The sequence below is a fragment of the Empidonax traillii genome, unplaced genomic scaffold (assembly GCF_003031625.1).
Source record: "Empidonax traillii isolate 1590-97213 ecotype Southwest subspecies unplaced genomic scaffold, ASM303162v1 scaffold177:size1754471, whole genome shotgun sequence".
Classification (NCBI taxonomy): domain Eukaryota; kingdom Metazoa; phylum Chordata; class Aves; order Passeriformes; family Tyrannidae; genus Empidonax; species Empidonax traillii.
This window is the reverse complement of record NW_020955370.1, coordinates 1,579,022-1,598,712: the sequence shown is the minus strand read 5'-3', so window position 1 is coordinate 1,598,712 and position 19,691 is coordinate 1,579,022. Positions and strand designations below refer to the sequence as shown.

Sequence of the window (19,691 nt, the reverse complement as noted above, 5' to 3'; positions counted from 1 at the left end):
GAGCCTTTATTAGTAGTGTTCTGGTGGTGGTTGACATAATGTTCCTTGGAGGCAGCAAGAAATGCAGTCATAAGTCTTTTTCTGTACTTGGACAGCTCAGCAAAATAGCCAAGGAGCACGTGCATTACAGCTCAGGGAACCTTTGAGCCCAGTTAGGTTTGTTCCCTGAGCAAACTTAAAACTTTATCGCAGAAAAAGAGTAGAGAATTAGAGAAGTCTGCGTTTTTCGAATGCAAAATCTGAAACTCTGGGGATAATGTTAGTCAAAATTATTCTGCTCTGCTTCACGGGGAGATTTTTGGGCTTTGCATTTCCACTTTTCCCATTAAAGAATAAAATTCCCATCTTGTATTGTGTATCTTCACATCATTTGGTTTGCAAGTCAGGGCACTCTTTTGCTGGTTATGTATTACACATTATATCTTTATGGAGGGCCAGCAAAAGTATTCTAATTCTGCTTGATGGTAGAATAATTACTCAGAGGAAACTGAAGTAGGCATCCTATTTAAATATTTACGAATTACCTTGGTTTAGATATGGAAAAATCGTGGACTTTATGTGATTCTGATTCTTGTATTTTCTTCCATCTGTTCCTGACAGTAACAAGATTTAAAAAAAAATACAGTGGTGAAAAGCTACCCCATAATTTTATCTTTGTTTTCTCAACAGTTGGATTTGCTAAAAATCAAGCAGTAATTCAGAGCTCAGGAACCTATCTCTGCTTTCTGGATTCAGTAAGTTAACACGTTTTGCCTAACTCCGTTTTGTCGGTTTAATTTTATCGGGTTTAATGTAGTTGTTAATTGTTTGATTTGCCTTAAAGACAAGCTGTTTAAAGGTGTTTGGGTGTTAAATGTTAAATGCCTCACACCATTCTTTGATTGTATCAGATTCCACAGGCTGGTGTGAGCAGGGCTGGGCCAGGTTGGTATTTAGGTGTTTTCAGGATTTTTCTTTCCCACATTCTACAGAAAATTGTACTGATGAGAAGCTAAGAGCTAATCTGTGGCTTTGTGATGCAAAACGGGAGAGGTCTCACCTTGCATCTTGAATTTTCCCCCCTGTCCTTTGTGGGGTACCTTCTGTGGAGCCATTCAGCTCCATCACCCAGAGATAAGTATCTGACTTGATGCAGATGAATATGCAGGGAAGGCTTTCAGAGGCTGCAGAGCTGAGCTGGGGAGAGGGGCTGTGTGTCTGGGATCAGGCAGGAGGAGCAGGACCTTTAGGGCTCACTGATCTCGTGTAATTTTACCTGGAGATTGATTATCTCCTCTGAATTTGGAGCTGAAGGGGGGGGCTGTGTGGTACAGGGTGAACTGGCTGCTGACAGGATAGCTTTTCAGGTACAGCCCAACTTAATATTGTGATTGTTTGTGCTCTTCAGAAAGTGTCATGAGAGCAGGGATTGAACTCTGCAGCCTTACTCAGGTTTAAATTAGGATAATCTTTCAGTTTGCAAACTTCATTTGCTGCATCAACTAGATAGAAGGATTTTTTTTTTTTTGTTCATGTGTTAAAATTCTGTTGCAAGACATGGTGCTATATTTCTGCTGACCCAAGGAAATGCAGCTGAAATATCTTGTACCATTTCAAAACTTATGTTTTGCAGGTGGCTTTCTTGGCCTTTATTCTTGCTTTTGTTAAGTTATTGCTGTGCTCAGTGTGCCTTGTAAAATGTGTTTATTTGAATTTGTCCTCCTTTAATAGTTTGTTGGTTTGGGGGGGGTTGTTTGTTTGTTTTACAGAGTGCATTTCATGTAAATTTTTGTATAAAAGTTTATGGAAGGTGAAGCTTTGAAATGCAGTGTCTGATACACAGGGCTATATGTGGGTATCACAGAAGTAAAATTTTGAACATCCAATGGAAACAGAGAACTCAGAATCACAAGTACAAGTTACTGGGGTTTGGAAAAGTCATTTTCACAGACATCCAAAGATAACTATTTTCTCTCCAGCACTGAGGATGAGCGTCCATTTCATAAACAAAGCATTCTGAGGAAAGAGGAACACAAAAGCCACTGATCTGATTTTGGTCACCTGACTGGGCAGGTCATCAAAGAATGGAGGGACCTCATCAATTATGCCAGGAAGGAATTGGAGTGATGCCAGTTGTGCTGAGGTGGATGAACTCAGGATCAGGTTGTTTTTGCTTTACTTGGGCAGACACAAACCCAAGTGCCATTTAGTTTGTATGAACGATTTAACTCTCCTGTGTTTGGAGTGAGTGAGGCTATTTTATATCTAAAATGAAAAAACACACAAACAAACAGATATTATGATTTCCAAAGCTCAGGTATTCCAGGCTTGGACAGATCCCCCATGGCAGGGGGCATTCCAGGCAGTCTGTATGAGTTACATATGTATTAATGTTGACTGAAATTAATTGAGTCCACATGTACATGAATGAGAAATTAATCTACCATTGCCCCGTGGAGCTTCATATCTACTATCTCAAAACAATTTACTGAGGCAAATTATAGGCTAGTCTTTCTTTTCAATCCAGACAGGCCTGATTGTTTGTAAATCAGTAGCAGCAAGCTAGAGAATTAAATTCTCTAAATGAAATTAATTCATATTTTTACAGTGATATCTTCAGAATTCTGCATTTGTTATTTACCATGTGGTGTACATCTTCATGCTGCTGTGTTGTTTCTGTTTGCTGGGTAACTATGCAGGAAAACAAAGCACCAGGGAAACAAATTACAGCTACTAAGGAATACAGCAGGTGATGACTTTGTATTTCTGCAATATTATCATTAGCATAAGTTTATATTTAATATGATTAAGACCTACTTGCAGTGAGTTGAGAATTTTTTGACTTACAGTGTGGATAAGCTTGGGAGGAGTTACAAATATTTTCTTTTCTATGCACTTTTATTTCTGCTTCAGAACAGAGGCATTCTGAACTTAATCTTGATACAAAAGAAATATCGAAATTAATGATTTGCATTAATTAAATGCATTTTCTACTGTCTCTCCCTGTGACTGCCATTTTTATTTTTTTGCTGAAAACAGATCGGAGGAAATCAAATGACTGTGGAAACTGCTCCCAGTCTAAAAATTGCTCAATGTTTTGGCTGTAGCTGGGTAAATGCTGTGTGATAAATGCTGAAGCACAGATGTTGCCAGCTGTTTAACAACTCTGCTTCCACACACCACCTACCTTCTTCATTCTTCAGTCACCAATCCAGTGTCCAGCTCTCTAGGAAGGAATGTTGAGATCAGCCTTTTGGAATGTGCAGCAGCAGTGCCAGGGAAGTGACCTTCAGGGGTGCAGCCACAACTTCAGGTTTGCTGTAGGTGGACTTGGAGAGAAATGGGGCTGGGAATGGGGAGTTTTGCATAAAGGTGGAGAGATACATCGTGGCTCTTGGTGCATTCCTTTGTCTTCTCAAAGTGGATGTAGGAACATATGTGGGAGCATCTTTGGAAGCGCTGGCTCCAGAGAGACTGTTTTGCTTGCCATCCCAGCTGGAGTCAAGCTGCTTGTGTTATGTCTCTCAGCACAGATTTGTGAGGACAACAAACTGGGGAGAAATGTGGAAGGAAAAAAAAAAAGAAAAGGTTGCAGAGCTCAGAACTGTCAGAATTTGATCAGCCCATTCTAGTATGAAGTGGCAGCTGTTTGACTAACAGCTATTGTGCAGTTTTTTCGCCGTGGTTGTTCTTACAGATTTCACCTCTCAGCTACTGAGGCCTTTTATTTCCCCCCCAATGGGAAAACAAGTAGAAAAATTGAGGATACTTAACAAATTTTTCATATTTAACATTTATTGTACCGGGAAATGAGAGCTAATTATGCAAAATATTTCCATGTTAGCTTTACTCTCCTTCAAATTGTTTGCAGTTAGAACTTTATCTACCAATTTCATTGTGCTGTAGCTGAAGTTTGTCAGTTCTCTGGGGTGATGCCATCTTTGTTAGAAGCATTTCCCCAGCTGCAGCACAGCAGAGCTCACACTAAAAATCCTGTTTCCTGCTTTGAGCTGCTGTTTTCATTGACATTCCCTTAAACATGCCTATACTTGTATAAAACTGTACTTCTTTAAAAAGGAGCATGCTTTCATTTCATCTTAATCATCTGTGTCGTTTCCAGTTCTTTCAGGTTTAATCAGTGTGTGTTGTTAGAGATTGTTAAAGGAGAAATATAAAAATGTGTCCTTTTTTGACCTGCAGTGTTTCAGAGCCAGTCATATTCACTCAAGTCCTTGACACGCTTGTTTTAATCTTTTGAAAGGCTCTGTTGGCAATGTATCACTATTCCAGAGATTCCCAGGCAGTTCAAAGATGGGACTCTAAACCATGATGCCACTAAGATCAGGGACGCAGTTGAGTTTTATTCACCAGAAGTGAATCCAGGACCACTGGGTTTGACATTCCCATGTTTAAGTGGCAGCTGCTGACCTGGTGCCTCTCTGGTTGTGAGATTTGCTTGTGTGATTTAAGTTGGGAATGGTAGATTTTAATAGCTGTGAAGTTGCATGTGTTCCTTGAGTTTCAAGTTCAAAACCCACTTCCTTGAGGGGGTGTTGATAAAGGTCTTGGATGAAGGAGGTTGGACCTCAGTTGAATGTTTCAGCCTTCAAAACAGCATTCAGTTATAAACAGAGCTGCTTGGCTTTACTGTCTCCATAACCTGCTGGGTTTGAAAACATGAATTGCTTGTTAGTTGCCATTATATTACAGGCACAAATAAACTTTTAAAATATTCTCCCTTTCTTTCAAATTAACACCTGTATAGCTTAGGAAATGAAGCAATGATCAGACCTCATGTGTTTGGTTTCTCTTGTTGTTTAACATGCTATTCCTTGAGAATGTCATCCTCTGATTTAGAGACTGAAATAAAGCTGTTACTCAAAAAGCAGGTAAGTGGATGTTGTGATGAACAACTAGAAGACCCTTTCTGTCCAGAGGAGCTGTCCATGTTTCTGAATCACTCATGAGCCCCAACAAATCAAACTAGAAGTGCTCAAAGGCATCATTTGTTGCCATGCTCAAGAACAGAAAGGTGTTCAGCGCAGTCAGCTTCTTAAACTTTGAAGTGTTTTCTTTCTTGTCCCCTTCTTTTTCAATGGAATTCGGGAGTAGAAACACAAAAGTAGTGTTTTTTCCCCTATGATCTTGCAAGTACTGACAGATCATTAGTCTCAGGTGACTCGTGGGTGCCATTAGAGTGCCTGGTTCTGATGAGTTTGATGGTGTGAGGCTGTTTTAAAGACCTGCCCCCAGAGAACTGCCTGGGCTCAGGGTATTTGCTTTGGCAGAGCTGTTGACAGGCCAAGCTTTGGAGGTCCCAGACCTTTCATTTCCCCAGTTCAAGGAGTTGAACCGAACAATAGCAAAGAAAGATTTTCACTGTAGTCTGAGCAGGTGCAGCACAAATGAATGACCATTTGATGGATTGAAAGACTTTGGTGATGCCATATTGTTGCTCAGTGAGTGAAACTTTCCTCCTGGTGCTTCTACTGCTTGTACTTTACATCTAATATCTTCAGTAGGAAGAAAGTGCTGTTATTATGGGGGTGGAGGATATCAGCTCTCAATTTTATTTCTTTTTTTTTTTTTTTTTTTTGAGCAGCCAAACAGGAAGGGAATTTGGAAAAGCCTGTGTTGCTGTCTGTAATGTGAGCCTCAGCAAGCACAACAGTACTGAGCTACAATTAGTGTCTTATTTTTTTGTGAATTCGTCCTTGCTTGCAAAAAGTGTATTTTACATTGAGCTGTGTATTTTGTTTTACTTTCTGAAGTTCAGAAAACCCCACTTTTAAGGGAGAATCATGAAGTTATCACTGTGGAGCTCAGTGTGGTGCAGGCAGCCTGGTTGAAGAGGCCAGTGAATGCTTGTCATTTGAATTTACTCAAATTGATTTAAGAAACCCATCCTGAAACAGCAGCAGCTTTGAGCAATATCCTTCAATATGTGGAACCCAAGAGGAGCAGGGCAAGTATATGATTAGGGAAGGCATGCATTTATCTAGCATTTATTTTAAACCTGTTATTTCCATTCTTTCAGCAGGGAAAATCTCTCTTCATACAGTCTGCTGTATATCTGCTAGGGGACAACCATTAGAAACTACCATGTAAACAGAGAAAATTGATTTTCAGTAGAAACTTCTGTTAAACTTCTGTTTTTTAAAATTATATATTCAGTGTAACTCACTGCTGGCATTGTTATCTTCCCTACTCTCACCTAGGAGACAGAAACAAACTGAATATACTTCCCTTTTTTGGTTACATTCAGATAGGCCCTTTTTTTTTCTGTCTGACATGACAGGAGGGAAAAATAATTTTGAAAGTGTTTGTCTAATTACTGAGGTTTTGTTCTCAGTTTTAAACCAAAATCAGATGACCAGACTCTAACTGTAGAAACCAGAGTCTGGCAACGTGTTTTCTGAATTCAGTATCATAAATTCAACAACATTGTATTTGTGATTGCACAATGTACAGCTGGATAAAATACTTTAACTTCTTAATTGTCCAGTATTATAGTTGCTAAAATTCCGTAAACTCTTATCACTACAATGCATGGTTGGGCCTCTCACTCCTACCAGTGGCCTCTGAAGTTGAAAAAAATTTTAAAGTGCTCTTATTTTGGTTTTACTCATTAGAATTTAATTTGGTTTTTAAATATATCCACGTTACTTAAGATTATTTCATTAACAGAATAAATATATTCTGTTTTCCACTTTGGCCCAGTCATCAATAGTAAAGAATCTGGTGAAGCTGGATTTTGCAGCTGCCTTTCTTTCACAGTTGCCCAACCTGAGTCCAAGAATGACTGATGGGTCTCAGTTTTGTCTGGGATGTGATCTGTGTTTTGTGCTGTTCTTCCTCATTGCCTAATTCCTGTATTATTTTATTTGAGATAATTCCTGTATTCTTTTATTTGAGATTATGTCTTAAACTACTTTTTTCCCCCTCTTTCTTCTTTCTCCTTTCCTGAACATGGAAGAATCACAGAACAGTACATCAGTGCAGCATATGTGTAAAGCTATTAATAAAAAAAAAAAAAAAGACAAAATTACAAAAAAATCCCAAAGGTCAATCAGGATAAGAGTTCATAGAGTTTTCCAGCTGTGGAGAACAAAGCTGTATTAATAAAAAGAGGCGTTTTGAAGTTTTTGTGGTTCTAGTGCCCCCTCTTTAGCTGCAGTTTGCAGAACACTGATGCTCTCTGATAGCCTGAGACCCAGATCTGTAGATGTGTCTTTTGCCAACAGCATCAAACTGACACAGAGTTTTGTTAAGGGAACGAGGCCATTCCTGTCAAATTGTTCTCTTCTGAAAACATGACATTGGCCTGTTTGGTGAATAGGATATTTCAGTTTGGTTTGAATACTTTCCACATCGATTTAACTTTTTAAAATCAAGATTGTTTTTCGTTTTTGTGTATGAGTTCTGTTAAATTTCTCTCTGTTGTGAGGGATCACAAACAGTGGAATCTTTTAGCACATATTTTATATCTTGTAAGAGATTACAGTAACAGTGTTATAAGCATTGAAATTCCATACTTTTTGGTAGATGTCTTTTTCATTCTTTTTTTCACATTTAACAAGAAGACATCTAAGAATATTTAGTTACTTGTAAAGGAGTGAACAAGGCTCAGTTAAAATTTATCTCCTATTGCTTATATGAAAACCAGGTTTTAATGAACAAAAATCAGCTCAGTATTTGGCAGTAGGATTATGGTTCTTCTGGGAAATAGGGTAAAGGTTGTATTGGAACATTTGCTTGATAAGTATGGGAATTCTGGTGCCTTATTGATAAAGTGGATTAAATGGTAAATAAAGGTGGTGTAGTTTTGAAGTAAGTCATATACAGAGGTTGAGAAATCAGAAGGATTTTTTCACTCTGTTGGCTTTCAAAATCAGTAACGGCTGTCATGCTTATTACTAAATATACCCTAAACATAAAATACAGAGAAATGCTTTTGACAATGTATTCCTTCCATCTTTTATGAACTTGGATGAGATAAGGGTCAGTTTTATTATTCATTTGTTTTATCTTTAACCTTGAATTGTACTAAATAGTTGGATCTACTTCTAAAACCTTTTTCCATCGTGAGTTGTTTTGATAAAACTATAGTGGCACCTTTATAGCAAGGTCATTCAACCCTTGAAGCTTGAGATATTTAAGCACCAATATATATTTTTGTTGCTGTTGATTTGATGGAAGGTTTTAATGTGATAGTTGATGCAAATTCCATACTGGGGCTTTTGGCTTTAGTAGGAACTTCCTTAGAGTGACAAACTGTTAATAGAGTGGCTGTAGAACAGGAATTCAGGGCTCCTTTGAATTATGTTTGCCTGATAAGGTTATTTAGAAATATTCTGAGAAGAAATAGGCCGTGTTAGCTTTTAACCACCATCTAAGAAAGTTTGATCCTTTAAAAGGGAGGAAATATGGCACCAAAATGGAAAACAATATAGTTAGAAACCTTAGGAGGCTAAATTTAGGGAAGAGAATTTGTGCTGAAGTTTTTATAGACTGTAAAATCACGGTCTAGAAAGGATTTAATTCTGAACAGGAAATAATATCATTTTGAAAGGAATGTCTCCTAGCTGTCCAGGGAAGGAATGCAGGGTTACTAACTCTTCAAAAAGCAACCTGTCTTTGTGTATGTAAGTAAAATAGATCTTTTTGCTACAAGTGGAAGAAGTACTAACACGAAATCGAAATCTAGGTGGTGTGTTTTAAAGCCAGTGCCAATGCTGATGAATTTTAAAAGTGTAGGTACTTTCCTTTTTTCCCTTCTCTCTAGAATTTTATAATTTCACAAGTGCTACTTTCTGTGCTCATGATATATGACATATTTCTAGATCTAGACACCGAAGGCTTTTCATTGTCAATGAAACAAGGTACAGTCAGGCTAAAGAGAACATTTCCTCATATTGCTGAGGTGGCTCAAATCAGGGTTTTAATCAAGGTTAGTTCCTTGTGCTGACACTGCCAGTGCTGCTCTGGGAGTTGTGCAAGAGCCGGTGAGTTTTTGAGAAATAAACGTGTGGATGCTGTCGATGTGTGTTGAGATCCCAGCGCTGTTGTCACGTCGTCGTTTTGATCACTTCCAGCTTGAGCAGCACTGAGTTTAATCCATGAAAAGTGTGAAGACTCTTAATATCTGTTCCATTTGCATTTCTGACTGCAAGCCAGTAAAATGATGTTAATGTAGCAGCATATTTTAATGTGTGTCAGTACTGTACTGTGACCCTTTTTATGCTCAGTAACAGTGTGCCATTTATTCCAGGATGATGTGATGATGCCACAGCGGGTTAGGCTGCAGCACCAAGTTGCCATTCAACACCCAAACAGTGTGAGTACTTTTTTCTTGTGTGTATTTGTGGGTTTTTCTTTTACAGAGTTCCGGATACATCTTTAAAAGGATATGAAAATTTCACAGTAGGGCTGGTGGAAGCAAAGCAATAACTAGTGTATTCTTTTCCTTTATTTTTAATCCTTGCACTGAATAGGAGCTTTGATTGAACTTCTTTTCTTGCTTTTATTTTCTCCATTCAAAAAACCAGATCTCATTATAACAGTGATACTCTTTTGCAAAGGAGTATACAGGTTTGGCTGATGTCTGTAATCTAAAGTAGAATGCCCCTTTTTATGTAGCTTAAGTCATGTGAAAAGCTGCAAAGGATTGGCTACAGCTATGGTTTATCTGGTTTTAATATTTCAGAGCCTATAAACCATGGGGAATGTATGGGTTGTTATTACTGAAAAATTGGCCTACAGTTCAGCTGATGTTTCTCCCTATGTCTGCCTGCAAAAGAAAACATTATTAGAATGCCTTTCTTTATTCCTGTGAAATAAACTCTCCAGAACATTGTGAGATAGTTCTTCTCTGATCTATATGCTTTTGATTTTAAATGATTTTCTATGATTAGAGTCAGTATTCGTTAGAGTTTGTGTATATGTTCTACTTATCTGAATATATATATAAATAATTTGTTATGGCCTAACTTTATTTGTCCATGTTATTGACACAGATATTCCTTCATAAACTTGAAAACTGAGTTTGTATTCCTGTCGACCATTTTCAGCAAAATCAGCCTTATTGTTTGCACATCTCCGACATTTCCTCTTGTGAAAGTTATTTCAGTGTGCAAGAGGTGTCTGGAAAGGGAAGGTCCATTGACTTGATCTGTCAAGTAGGTATTTCCTGCAGGTCTCTGAACAAAACAGACAGTTTTAGGATTATCACTGTCTGGGAATTAAACACCTTTTGAACTTTTCCTCCAAAACACTCTTCCTTCAAAGTAGAGATGATTGTAGTCGTTTCAGCTGAGGAATGTCTGCCAAACAACCTGCTGCTCAGTGGTGGGATGTGAACCTGCTCCTCACACCACCTGTAGCAGGCTCTTCTGAAATCTGATAATCCTTTACAGTGTAACGTATTAAATTATAGTTTTGGTACTGCCTGAGTAGCAGTTAACCTGATTCACACTGTGAACATAATACAATGATAAATCAAAAGTTGTTTTCGTTCTGATATCAGTCGGTTAATGTAATTCTGCAGCCAAATGCCAAAAAACCGGAGAGGCAAGTTGATCCAGTAAGCTTGTTTTATGGAAATTAGTCTCAAGAGCTATCCTGTTTCTTGCTTATGTGGCATCTAATAGCTGTATATGAAGACTTTTTTAAAATTAGACTATATTCAACTAAGCAGTTTGTAGTCTGTATAGAACACACTTCAACTGTTTTGTTTATAATCTGTTATACTTTAGTGCCCAACAACATTCAGTGTGAACAATCAAACAAGTAATAAAATACACAGCACTGGCAGGGCTGTCGTGGGCAAAATTAACTCTATCTCTGCCAGACCCAGGACATTTTCCTTGTTGCAGATATGGAAATGTTTGTAATGCCTGTATGAGGTATAACCTTCTGGGCTGACGTTGTATTTTGCAGAACTCTGGTTCAAAGACCTGAAGGAGAAAGGGAAATATATCCAGCTCTTTCTGACTTTGAGAAAAGTTGACCTTCTGGTCACAAATCTACTGACCAATGTCAGAGTGGACTGCTGTTCTTAAAAGAATGATCTTTCTGCTGCCCTCAGAATAATTGTGCCATTCAGTTTTCTGGCCTTGGAAGATGGTTGGGCGTGTTTGAATGTTTTGTTCTGTATTTGAAGTTGTGGCTGCAGCTTCAATCAGTGTCATAAGGCAGAGTAGGTGGAGGGGCAAAAAAAGAGCAAAAATAAAAGCAAAAAAAAAAAAAAAAAAAAGCAGAAGCAGTGAGCATTTTTTGTTTGTTCCTGAAATTCTAATTTGCAGACTTGGACTTTCCGCTGTTTTGCAACTTTTTCTGACCTGGATTTTTGACTTTATGTAATCTCAGTATATTTTCAGAAATTTTATTCCTAATCTTGACCCTGCGCATTGTTACTGGGAGCCAGATTTGAAGACTGGGCTCTAATATTAGAGGCTTCAGTCTACTGTTGTTACACTTTAGGTTTTACAGGTAGGAAAAGTCTCCAACTTCCTCCACCAAGAGAAATCTCCCAGATCCAAACTAATCCCCGAGGTTCTTCCTCTTTCCTGTTACTCTGAGATGCAAATTGCCTTACCCTGACTTGAAGCCTGGTTACCAAACAGCAGAACCAAAGATATCAGATGCCTCTGGGATGCTCCTCAACCAGTTGTTCTTCAAGGCAAGGTGTGTCTCCACCTCTGCAAAAGCAAGAAGTTTGTCCCCTGGTTCAGGTGCTGGAACGTGACTGGGGGAACCCTGCAGCAACCTGAACCTTTCTGTCTCATTTCCTGTATCACAGACTACATAACTGTGCTTTAAAGAGCAAGGTAATTTCTATTCTCTTAAGCTGCTCTTATCTAGAAGACTTTAAAAAAAAAAAATCTTATGGGGTGGACCTGTTTTGTCCTTGGTAAGTTTAGAGTGGAGGATTTGGGATCTCAAAAGACAAATGAGTAATACATTGTGCTTTTTATGAAAAGCAGCTCTCCAGGACTGCTCTCGTCCTGTCCTCTGGTGATTATTTCCCATCGTCACCAAGTCCTGTTGACAGGGATTCTAGAAATAGAAACTCTCAGAAGGCACAAATTTTTGAGACTTTTTGAGTATTAACGCTACAAATTCTTAATTTCTGCTTAAGAAATATCTTAATGTGAATCCCTGCTTTTAGCAGTTGGAAATCTTAGTGACATCATCCTGTCTATTGATAATGTAATAACTACCAACCTTTGGTGGTTTTGGACACCGTATTGTCTGCTGGGTGTGGTGTAACTTTATTTTTTCTCTCACCACTCTTTATTTCAGTATGTGTTCCCCCACGATATGGCTTTGCACCTGAGCAGCATGTGGCTTCAAGTTTTTATATCTTTCTTTCAGCGGAATTGCTTATGAAGTAGCTAAACTTTTCCTCACTGTCTCTCACCTCAGTGAGGAAACAACAGCTGGAATCAGAATGTGGGCAGTGAAGATAAAAACATTATTTCCTTTTGTTTTCACTGGCTGAATAAAAGGTGAATCAGTACCAGTGTCACAAGGAACACCTTTCTTTTTGTTGTGAAATTACGGGCTCTGTCTCAAACCTGTAGGATACCTAGGCATGTGAGAGAAAACTGAATATACAATTTACATTTCTTCCATGAGAAATTCTCACTATTTTGCATCTCTAAAGCAGATTTCTGGCATATTCTACAGCTTGGATTTGGAGCAAGAGGTGCAGTGCCTGAGGCCATTTTTATCTGTTGCATTATCTGCCAGTGTTAACCAACTGACTGAATTCTGCATATCTTTGATGGTTAATGTGACTCTAAAATAGATGATTGGAAGGAGTGCACTCCAGCAGTGCCTGGCTCTGGGGGCTCACAGACCTGTTCACCTGCCTCTGGGAGAGCTGGAAACAAATACTGTGCAATGGGCAAATGAGCTGGAGAAATGAGCAAATGAAGGAGAGGAATGAGCTGGTCCTTTCATTAAAGTACAGTTTTAGTGGTACATGAAGTAGACATTGAGGTGGAACAGAATGTTAAGATCAGCATTCTGAATGTTTATATGGCTACTGTGATAATGAGATCTGATTTAAAGACTGACAGTTTCAACTATTTTTGCATTGACAATACACAGGGTTTTTTAGGAGTTAAAAGTGAGAGCAGTCCTGGAGAGGACTGGCTTAACAAATATCAAGCTTTGTTTTGTTCAAAGAGCAAAAAGATTCCTTGACATTCTTACATCATCTCTCAGTTCCATAATTTAGATGTAGCTCTTGTCCCTGGAGGTGGGAAGGGAGGGAATTGTAGGTAGTCTGGACCAGTTTCCCTACACTGGCTTGCACGCCAGAGCAGTTCTTACAGTCAGAGTGTGCACTGGATTATTTTGTACACAAAAGAGCACTGGATGTAAAGAGTGTATTCCAAATCATTTGTTCTGCTGAGTAGTTTAGACATTGTGTACCCAACCAGTGGAAAAAACATCCAGACGAGTGTTACCATCCCATCTCAGGTGTGTTAACTGCACATGTAGAAATGCCTGTGCTTTGCCATCTCTCCTCTACTGTAACAAGGAAGTGGTCAGCAACATTGTTCTGTAGTCTGAGCCTTTATTCCTGAGGGATTTTATTACCTTTTCTCTACTTAAATTAGACAGTGTTTTAGTCTGGACTGCAGAAGCAGGTAAGTAGTGTCACGTGTGTAATTCTGTGGTGTGAAAAGACAAAAAGCGTGTTTGAAGTTTTATTAAACTGTCATTAAACCTAACTACATAATGTTGACTATTACCTCTCTGTACCTGCCTTTAAATTCCATCCTTCCTGTGTGCAACAAGTTAATGGTTGTTGGTGATCTTCCCTCATTGTGTCTCACACTCAAGTGCAGGTTTTACCAATCTCCCTTTGACTGCTTTGTCTTCCACTTGTGGCTTAGGAGATTTTATTTTGATAAACAGTTTCATTTGGACATGAAGTTGATTAAAATCTTCATCGTGTAGAACCTAAATAATCTTTGTTTCTCCTGAGTTAATTTACATCAGCTCTCCCTGTGAGTCCCTTACTCAGCATGTTTGAGACAGATCAGTGTGTGCTGCCCAGGCATGTCCCAGCAATCGCTGCCTCTGGAGTTTAGCTTTAATATAAGCATTAATTCATACAACAGCTATAAAAGAGAAATTAACTGAGTACTGTCATGTCTTGAATGATGAATAAATCAAATTTGTTTGTGTAACACTGTTAGTAGGGATTTGCTCCACTAAATGGGCTGAGTAGATCTGAAGAGGCTCTGGTCCATCTTTGGTATAGACAGAAAGGAAAATGAGATTACAGTCCTGAGGTGAATAAATACAGTTGTTGATTGTCCAACATCAGTTAAGTTTTGATTTAGGAGAAAAAAATATCCAGAGAAATATTTTCATGAACCAGTCTTAACTATTCTGTCAGTAGAACTTTTTATACTCAATTCCCTTACACTGCACACTGTAATCAAACTACCAAATCTTTAACATTTATCTCCAGCTTGTGAAAAATGCAACTCCAAATTAAGGCTGTCCAGTATAGATACTTATAAAAATATTTATAGTTAGGACTTCAGGAAATTGTCATTAGGTATTTTTTAAAATTATTTGTAATATTTCAATAATCTTTTGGTGTGGAGGGTAGAAACCGGAGCAGCAGTTGTGCAAAGGTTTTGTTCTGAAATGGTGACAGTGGAGTATATTTATGGGGAAAAAATATGATTCCTTTTCTTTCTCTGCACTGAAGAATATGAAAATTCTTTGACAATGTGAGAGTATTTTTCTTATATTTTCATTGATTGTGCCTTTCCATGTATATCACTGGAATTCTGATGTGCCTTTGCTTTTTATTAGGCAGCTTCCTTAAAAAGCCTTTTTAACTTTGTATTTCTGAAAAACCACAGTGCATTTTCAAAGTCACAGTGTCAAAGTCTGTTCCACATTTAATCAAATATCCCAAGTGGGAAACATCCCATCTTACACCACTTTGTAATTAAATTTGTGTTTAATATGGCCTCCACATGCCAATAACCCCATCAAACGCTCGTGATTCGTGGAGTTTGATATTCATGAACGTCTGATTGCAATACTTTCAGCATATTTATATTTTTAAACTATGTCTGAAGCATAAAATGTTTGAAAATCAAGATCCCCTCCTCCTTGCGTTCAGGCATTTTGCTCTGGTGATAACTATTATAATCCAATCATACTTTGTGGAGCTACAGACAGGAGAAACTGGGTTTAAAATAGAAATTGTACAAACACGTTGCTCTTTTTGACTGTTCTTAAGCCTTATGTGAAGGATTGGTTCTGGAAGCATCTTGGCAGGACCTGAAGAGTTTATTTAATTCCAGTGGCATGTGCACTTGCCTAAATACAGAGGTTGAGTCTTTGGATCGTGTTTATCCCGGGGTGGCAGATTTTGAACGAGGACTTCTGAGACCTGGTGCTTGTTATCAATATATTGGCCTCAAAAGGGACTTCTGAAACTCATTTAATTTGCTGTATTATCCACAGATTTACTGTAGTATCTCTTCTTGCTTGAAGTTTTCCCAAAAATGTCATATTCATGATTTCACACGAGCAACAACATCCTTTTAAGTCTTCGTGTGTCAGTCACAGCTGGGCTCGTTCCTGTTACACCACCTCCACTTCTTGCTTTTCTTATACATTCACTAAAGAAACTCCAGACTTCCTTGGCATTTAATTACTCTCTTTTTATGTGCTGAAAATAAACCCATAACATCCTTTTGTGGTCTTTGGACTCCAACCAGCGTCAAAGCAGAATGTTTAACAGGTGTTCTTAAATGTGGATTGCTCCAAGATAAGAACATCTGTGGAAATGGATATTCATCTGACCTAAAGGATCCTCTGGGGAGTCAGCGCTATCAACATATTTTATAATTTTTAAGACATGCTTTAAATACACCAGGGTGTGTTTTGTATATTTACACCTAATGCAAATTAGGTGTTTTGAAGAACAGTTTCCTGGTTTGGAAATGAAAGGGAGAGGAAATACACTTTACTCCCTTCCTCCCCCAGTATATGGTTTTTGGAAAGATTTTAACCACATAAAAATATTCCTTTTGTTTATTTTTCTTTTCTCATTGTTTTAAATGATGATCACTAAATCCTTCTTAAAGGAAATTGCTGTGTGGAAATTACAAAGAACAAAGTAAGTAGGGTTTAGGGACAGCAGAGGTGACACCTACCTTTCCTTTACACATCAAGATGTAGGCTTGATTAACTAAAGCTGTTCTTAAACATTTAGGATAACATAAATAACCCTTACAAGCTCTTTAGGATTTTTCCCTCTATGGGCACTCATAAACAGACTTGCTGGGCAAAAAGGTTTTGTGCCCTAGAGATAATCCTTCCTATATTGCTTGTTATTTGAATAGTCTTTCTTATTGAATGTTATCTAGGATCAGATGTTATGATACTTCTAATTAAAGCTTCACTAAGTTAATTATTCTCTTCTAGGAGGAGGTTTCCATCATTCTGTCATATTTTTGCCATGAAACTCCACACTGCACATTCTTCTTCAGAGTGTAGGAGAAACTCTTGTACTTTATCTTTGAAAGTTGCATTGATTTTGTACAGAAAAGCTGTGGATTTTTTCATGCTAAAAGGCATATTTTTCCAATACCTGTTTCAATATCAATATTGGTTGCTCTATTTAAAAAAAAAAACCCTTAATAAAATTAGGTTCCTTCAAATAAGACATATCATTTGAATAACTCCCATGTGTTTGTTCACCCAGTGCCTACTGCCTTATGGAGAGTTTATGTTTTTGCCTGTCTTTGTTCATTTCCTCTTTTTACAAAACAAGGATGGAAAATACTGGGATAAAATTGGAGACCAATTAATTAATTTTTCATCCTCATTTCCTCTTGAGCACAACGGGAGAGTTCTGACCCATAGGCTGCCTCCTGAATAAGAAAGGTTGTGGTAAAGGAAGTTGTAGTGATTAAAAAACCCAAAAATGCCACATCTGCAGAAAGTGTGTTGGTTTTTTAATTACTCTCAACTCGTTTCAACTTTGTTTCCTCTCACCCACTTCCTTTTCCATTTGTATGTGCAAGGGGAAACTTAAAACCCTAAAATGATGTAAATAAGAAACATCTCCACCTGAATATTGCATTTAAAACCAACCTCTGCTGTTGGTACGGGGTGCTGGGGTTTGTACCTCTCAGATGTGGGACTGAAATAATCTTGTGTTTCAGGGGAACAATTTTGTAACTCACAGAACTGTGACTGTATGTGCTCCTGGTGCCATTTAGTGATGTATTTAGTAATCCTGCCTAGTTCCTCTAAGCTTTGTATTGATCAACAAGTTATTGAGTGTGCTCATTAAATCTGTATTTCAGACATCCTGGCTAACCCAGGGTTCTCTGACCAACTTAGAGCAACTGTTTCATGGAGAACCTTATTTTATGTTGTTATCTGTACTGTTTTAATTGTATCATTGTCATATTGCATTGGCTTTATAGTTCTCTAAAGCCTGAAAATGTTTTAAATGTAGTGCCATAAAGTACATAACTGTGACATTGATTCTGATAGTCTTATTTAAATATGATTCATTAGCTCCACTCCTAATTATGTGAAGTGGGAGAGTTATTACAGGTGCTTAAACACAGACCTGTAATGCTATTTTGTCTTAGGCTGTCTGAGACCATCTGGAGAGGATTGGCAGATACTGGTGGAGTATTTACCCACTTCTTCCCACAAAGCTCATTTTAAGCTGTTTATATTTTTAAATTTTACTTGTATGGCCTTTCATCAAATGTATTTGTTGGCAGATAAGACAAACCCACTATTTTATGCTCTTACTATTCTTTCCTCTTACTGTCTCTTGCTGCCATAAAGTATAAATCCTTCTGTATTTTTTTTTCCCAGAGAGGCTAATGCTGATTGCAATTAAATAAATAGTTAAATAAACTCTAAGTTACCTTTAATACATTAAAAAAGTAACTGTCTCTCTAGAAAGCAAATTACCTCATCTGCTGTTGTAGAAGAAAGGATTGTCATGATTTCCTCTCCTGATGAGTTTTGCTCTTCCATGAACTGCCATAGCCCTTTGCTATGAGCCAGAAACCTTTTTTGTTCATGGTTCATGTTACTGCTTCCTATAAAAGGAATATTAATACTGCACTTCAGCAAGTTTCCAGTTGGAATAAGAAATGTATTTGTTGTATATGTTACATAGTTTAATCTTGGTACAGGTATGTGCCAGCATACAGTTGGCATTTGTAATAATAGAAATAAACTTGTCTAATTGGGTCAGAAAGTTGAAACTTGGCTGAACTTTATTTTTGCACAGAAATTGCTTCTCAAAGTACTGAAAAGCATATTTATAATATGGAGTTTCTTGTACTTTCTGGAAGGTCTGAATGGGTGTAAAATAAGCCAGAAAGATTTTTATCAAAGTATTTTAAAAGTTGTGAAAGAAGCAACGGTGAGAAAACTTTCACCTCAGTTTAGGAGCTATGCAGAAATATTCAGTGAAGTGAATACAAAAGCTCTGTGAGACACTGAGGAAATGAGGATCAGTGTGCTGTTGTTTCTGCTGCCACACCTTACACAGGGGAGCTGGAGGAAGCTGTTTGTACTCTAAATAATCTGATTTTCATTGTCTGGTTACATGAGCTGAGCTTTACAGACACTGTATCAAAGGCTCAGGTTGGTGGTGTTTATCTTGCAACCATAAGTCAAAAATCCCAGTCATGAATCAGAGAGTCCTGTGGGGAGAGAAATGGTACAGCTAAAGAGCAGAAAGATGTGGAATGTGTTTGGCTGAGCATCTAGAAATAAATTGGATTGCACAGCCACAGTTTTAAGATTTGTCTGTAAAACAAAGCTCTTCAGGTGATGCTAAAAGCAGCATCAGGAGTGGTGTTGGTTCTGAAAGCAGGAGGTCTTAGGGCAGAGGGGAGTACAAACATTTCACCTCTTACAGGGGTGACTTTGTTGTGTGTTTGTGGCTATTTTGCTGCTGTGTTAAAGATCAAAATGCAGCTGTTCCCAGGAACAAGCACCGATGCTGTATTTTGTGTATTTTGATGTGATGCCATTGTAAATAAAGAAGGTGGTTAAATGATGCTTTATTATACCACCTTCTGCAGGAGGGAGATCCTTTCTTTTATGAATCCTGCTGGTGGGTTTGGTTCATCCATGAAAATCCAGTGAAATGCCACCAAGAACATGAACCGTGTTCAGGAATGGCCAGGTTGTTGTGTAGGTTTGGTTTTTGAATGAGGAGGAGGAGGAGTGAAGACAGCAATTCAACTTGCTTGTAAAAGAATAGATTTTAAGAATAATTAGAAAGCCTTCTGGAAAGAAAGTGTGCATAGCACATTTAGGTGATTTAAGAAAAAGCCAACTTAAAGCCACTATTATGGAAGATATTTTATTAAAGTGTTAAGTATATCAATCCTTTTTTCCTTTCTGTAATTCTATATATGAAACAAGTATAAGATTGCTAAGTACAGATTACAATATTCTATTGTCTAGATAATGAATGAGTTCTGTATGTAGTTCTATTCTTAAATAAAAATAATCCTTGAAGAACAGGATGTATGAACATCTGACACAGCTTCTGTCAAGTTTTTATCTCTGTGGAGTGCCCCTCTTAAAAACATCTCTATGAAGTCTACTAATTTATATTCAGTTTAAAAGAGTTTTAGCTTAACCTTCTGCAAATGTCTTAGGTATTACCT

General features: G+C 37.8%; 1 protein-coding gene across 2 annotated transcripts in view; it reads left to right on the top strand.

Annotated features, from left to right (window-relative positions):
• B3GNTL1 (UDP-GlcNAc:betaGal beta-1,3-N-acetylglucosaminyltransferase like 1) overlaps positions 1–19,691 on the top strand; it is a 110,476-nt gene that overhangs the window by 8,582 nt on the left and 82,203 nt on the right. For both annotated transcript variants that reach the window (XM_027886072.1, XM_027886073.1), the window contains exons 4-5: positions 670–734; positions 9,251–9,316. In XM_027886072.1, the coding sequence (XP_027741873.1) occupies positions 670–734; positions 9,251–9,316 (131 nt within the window). The remainder of the gene's footprint in view (positions 1–669; positions 735–9,250; positions 9,317–19,691) is intronic.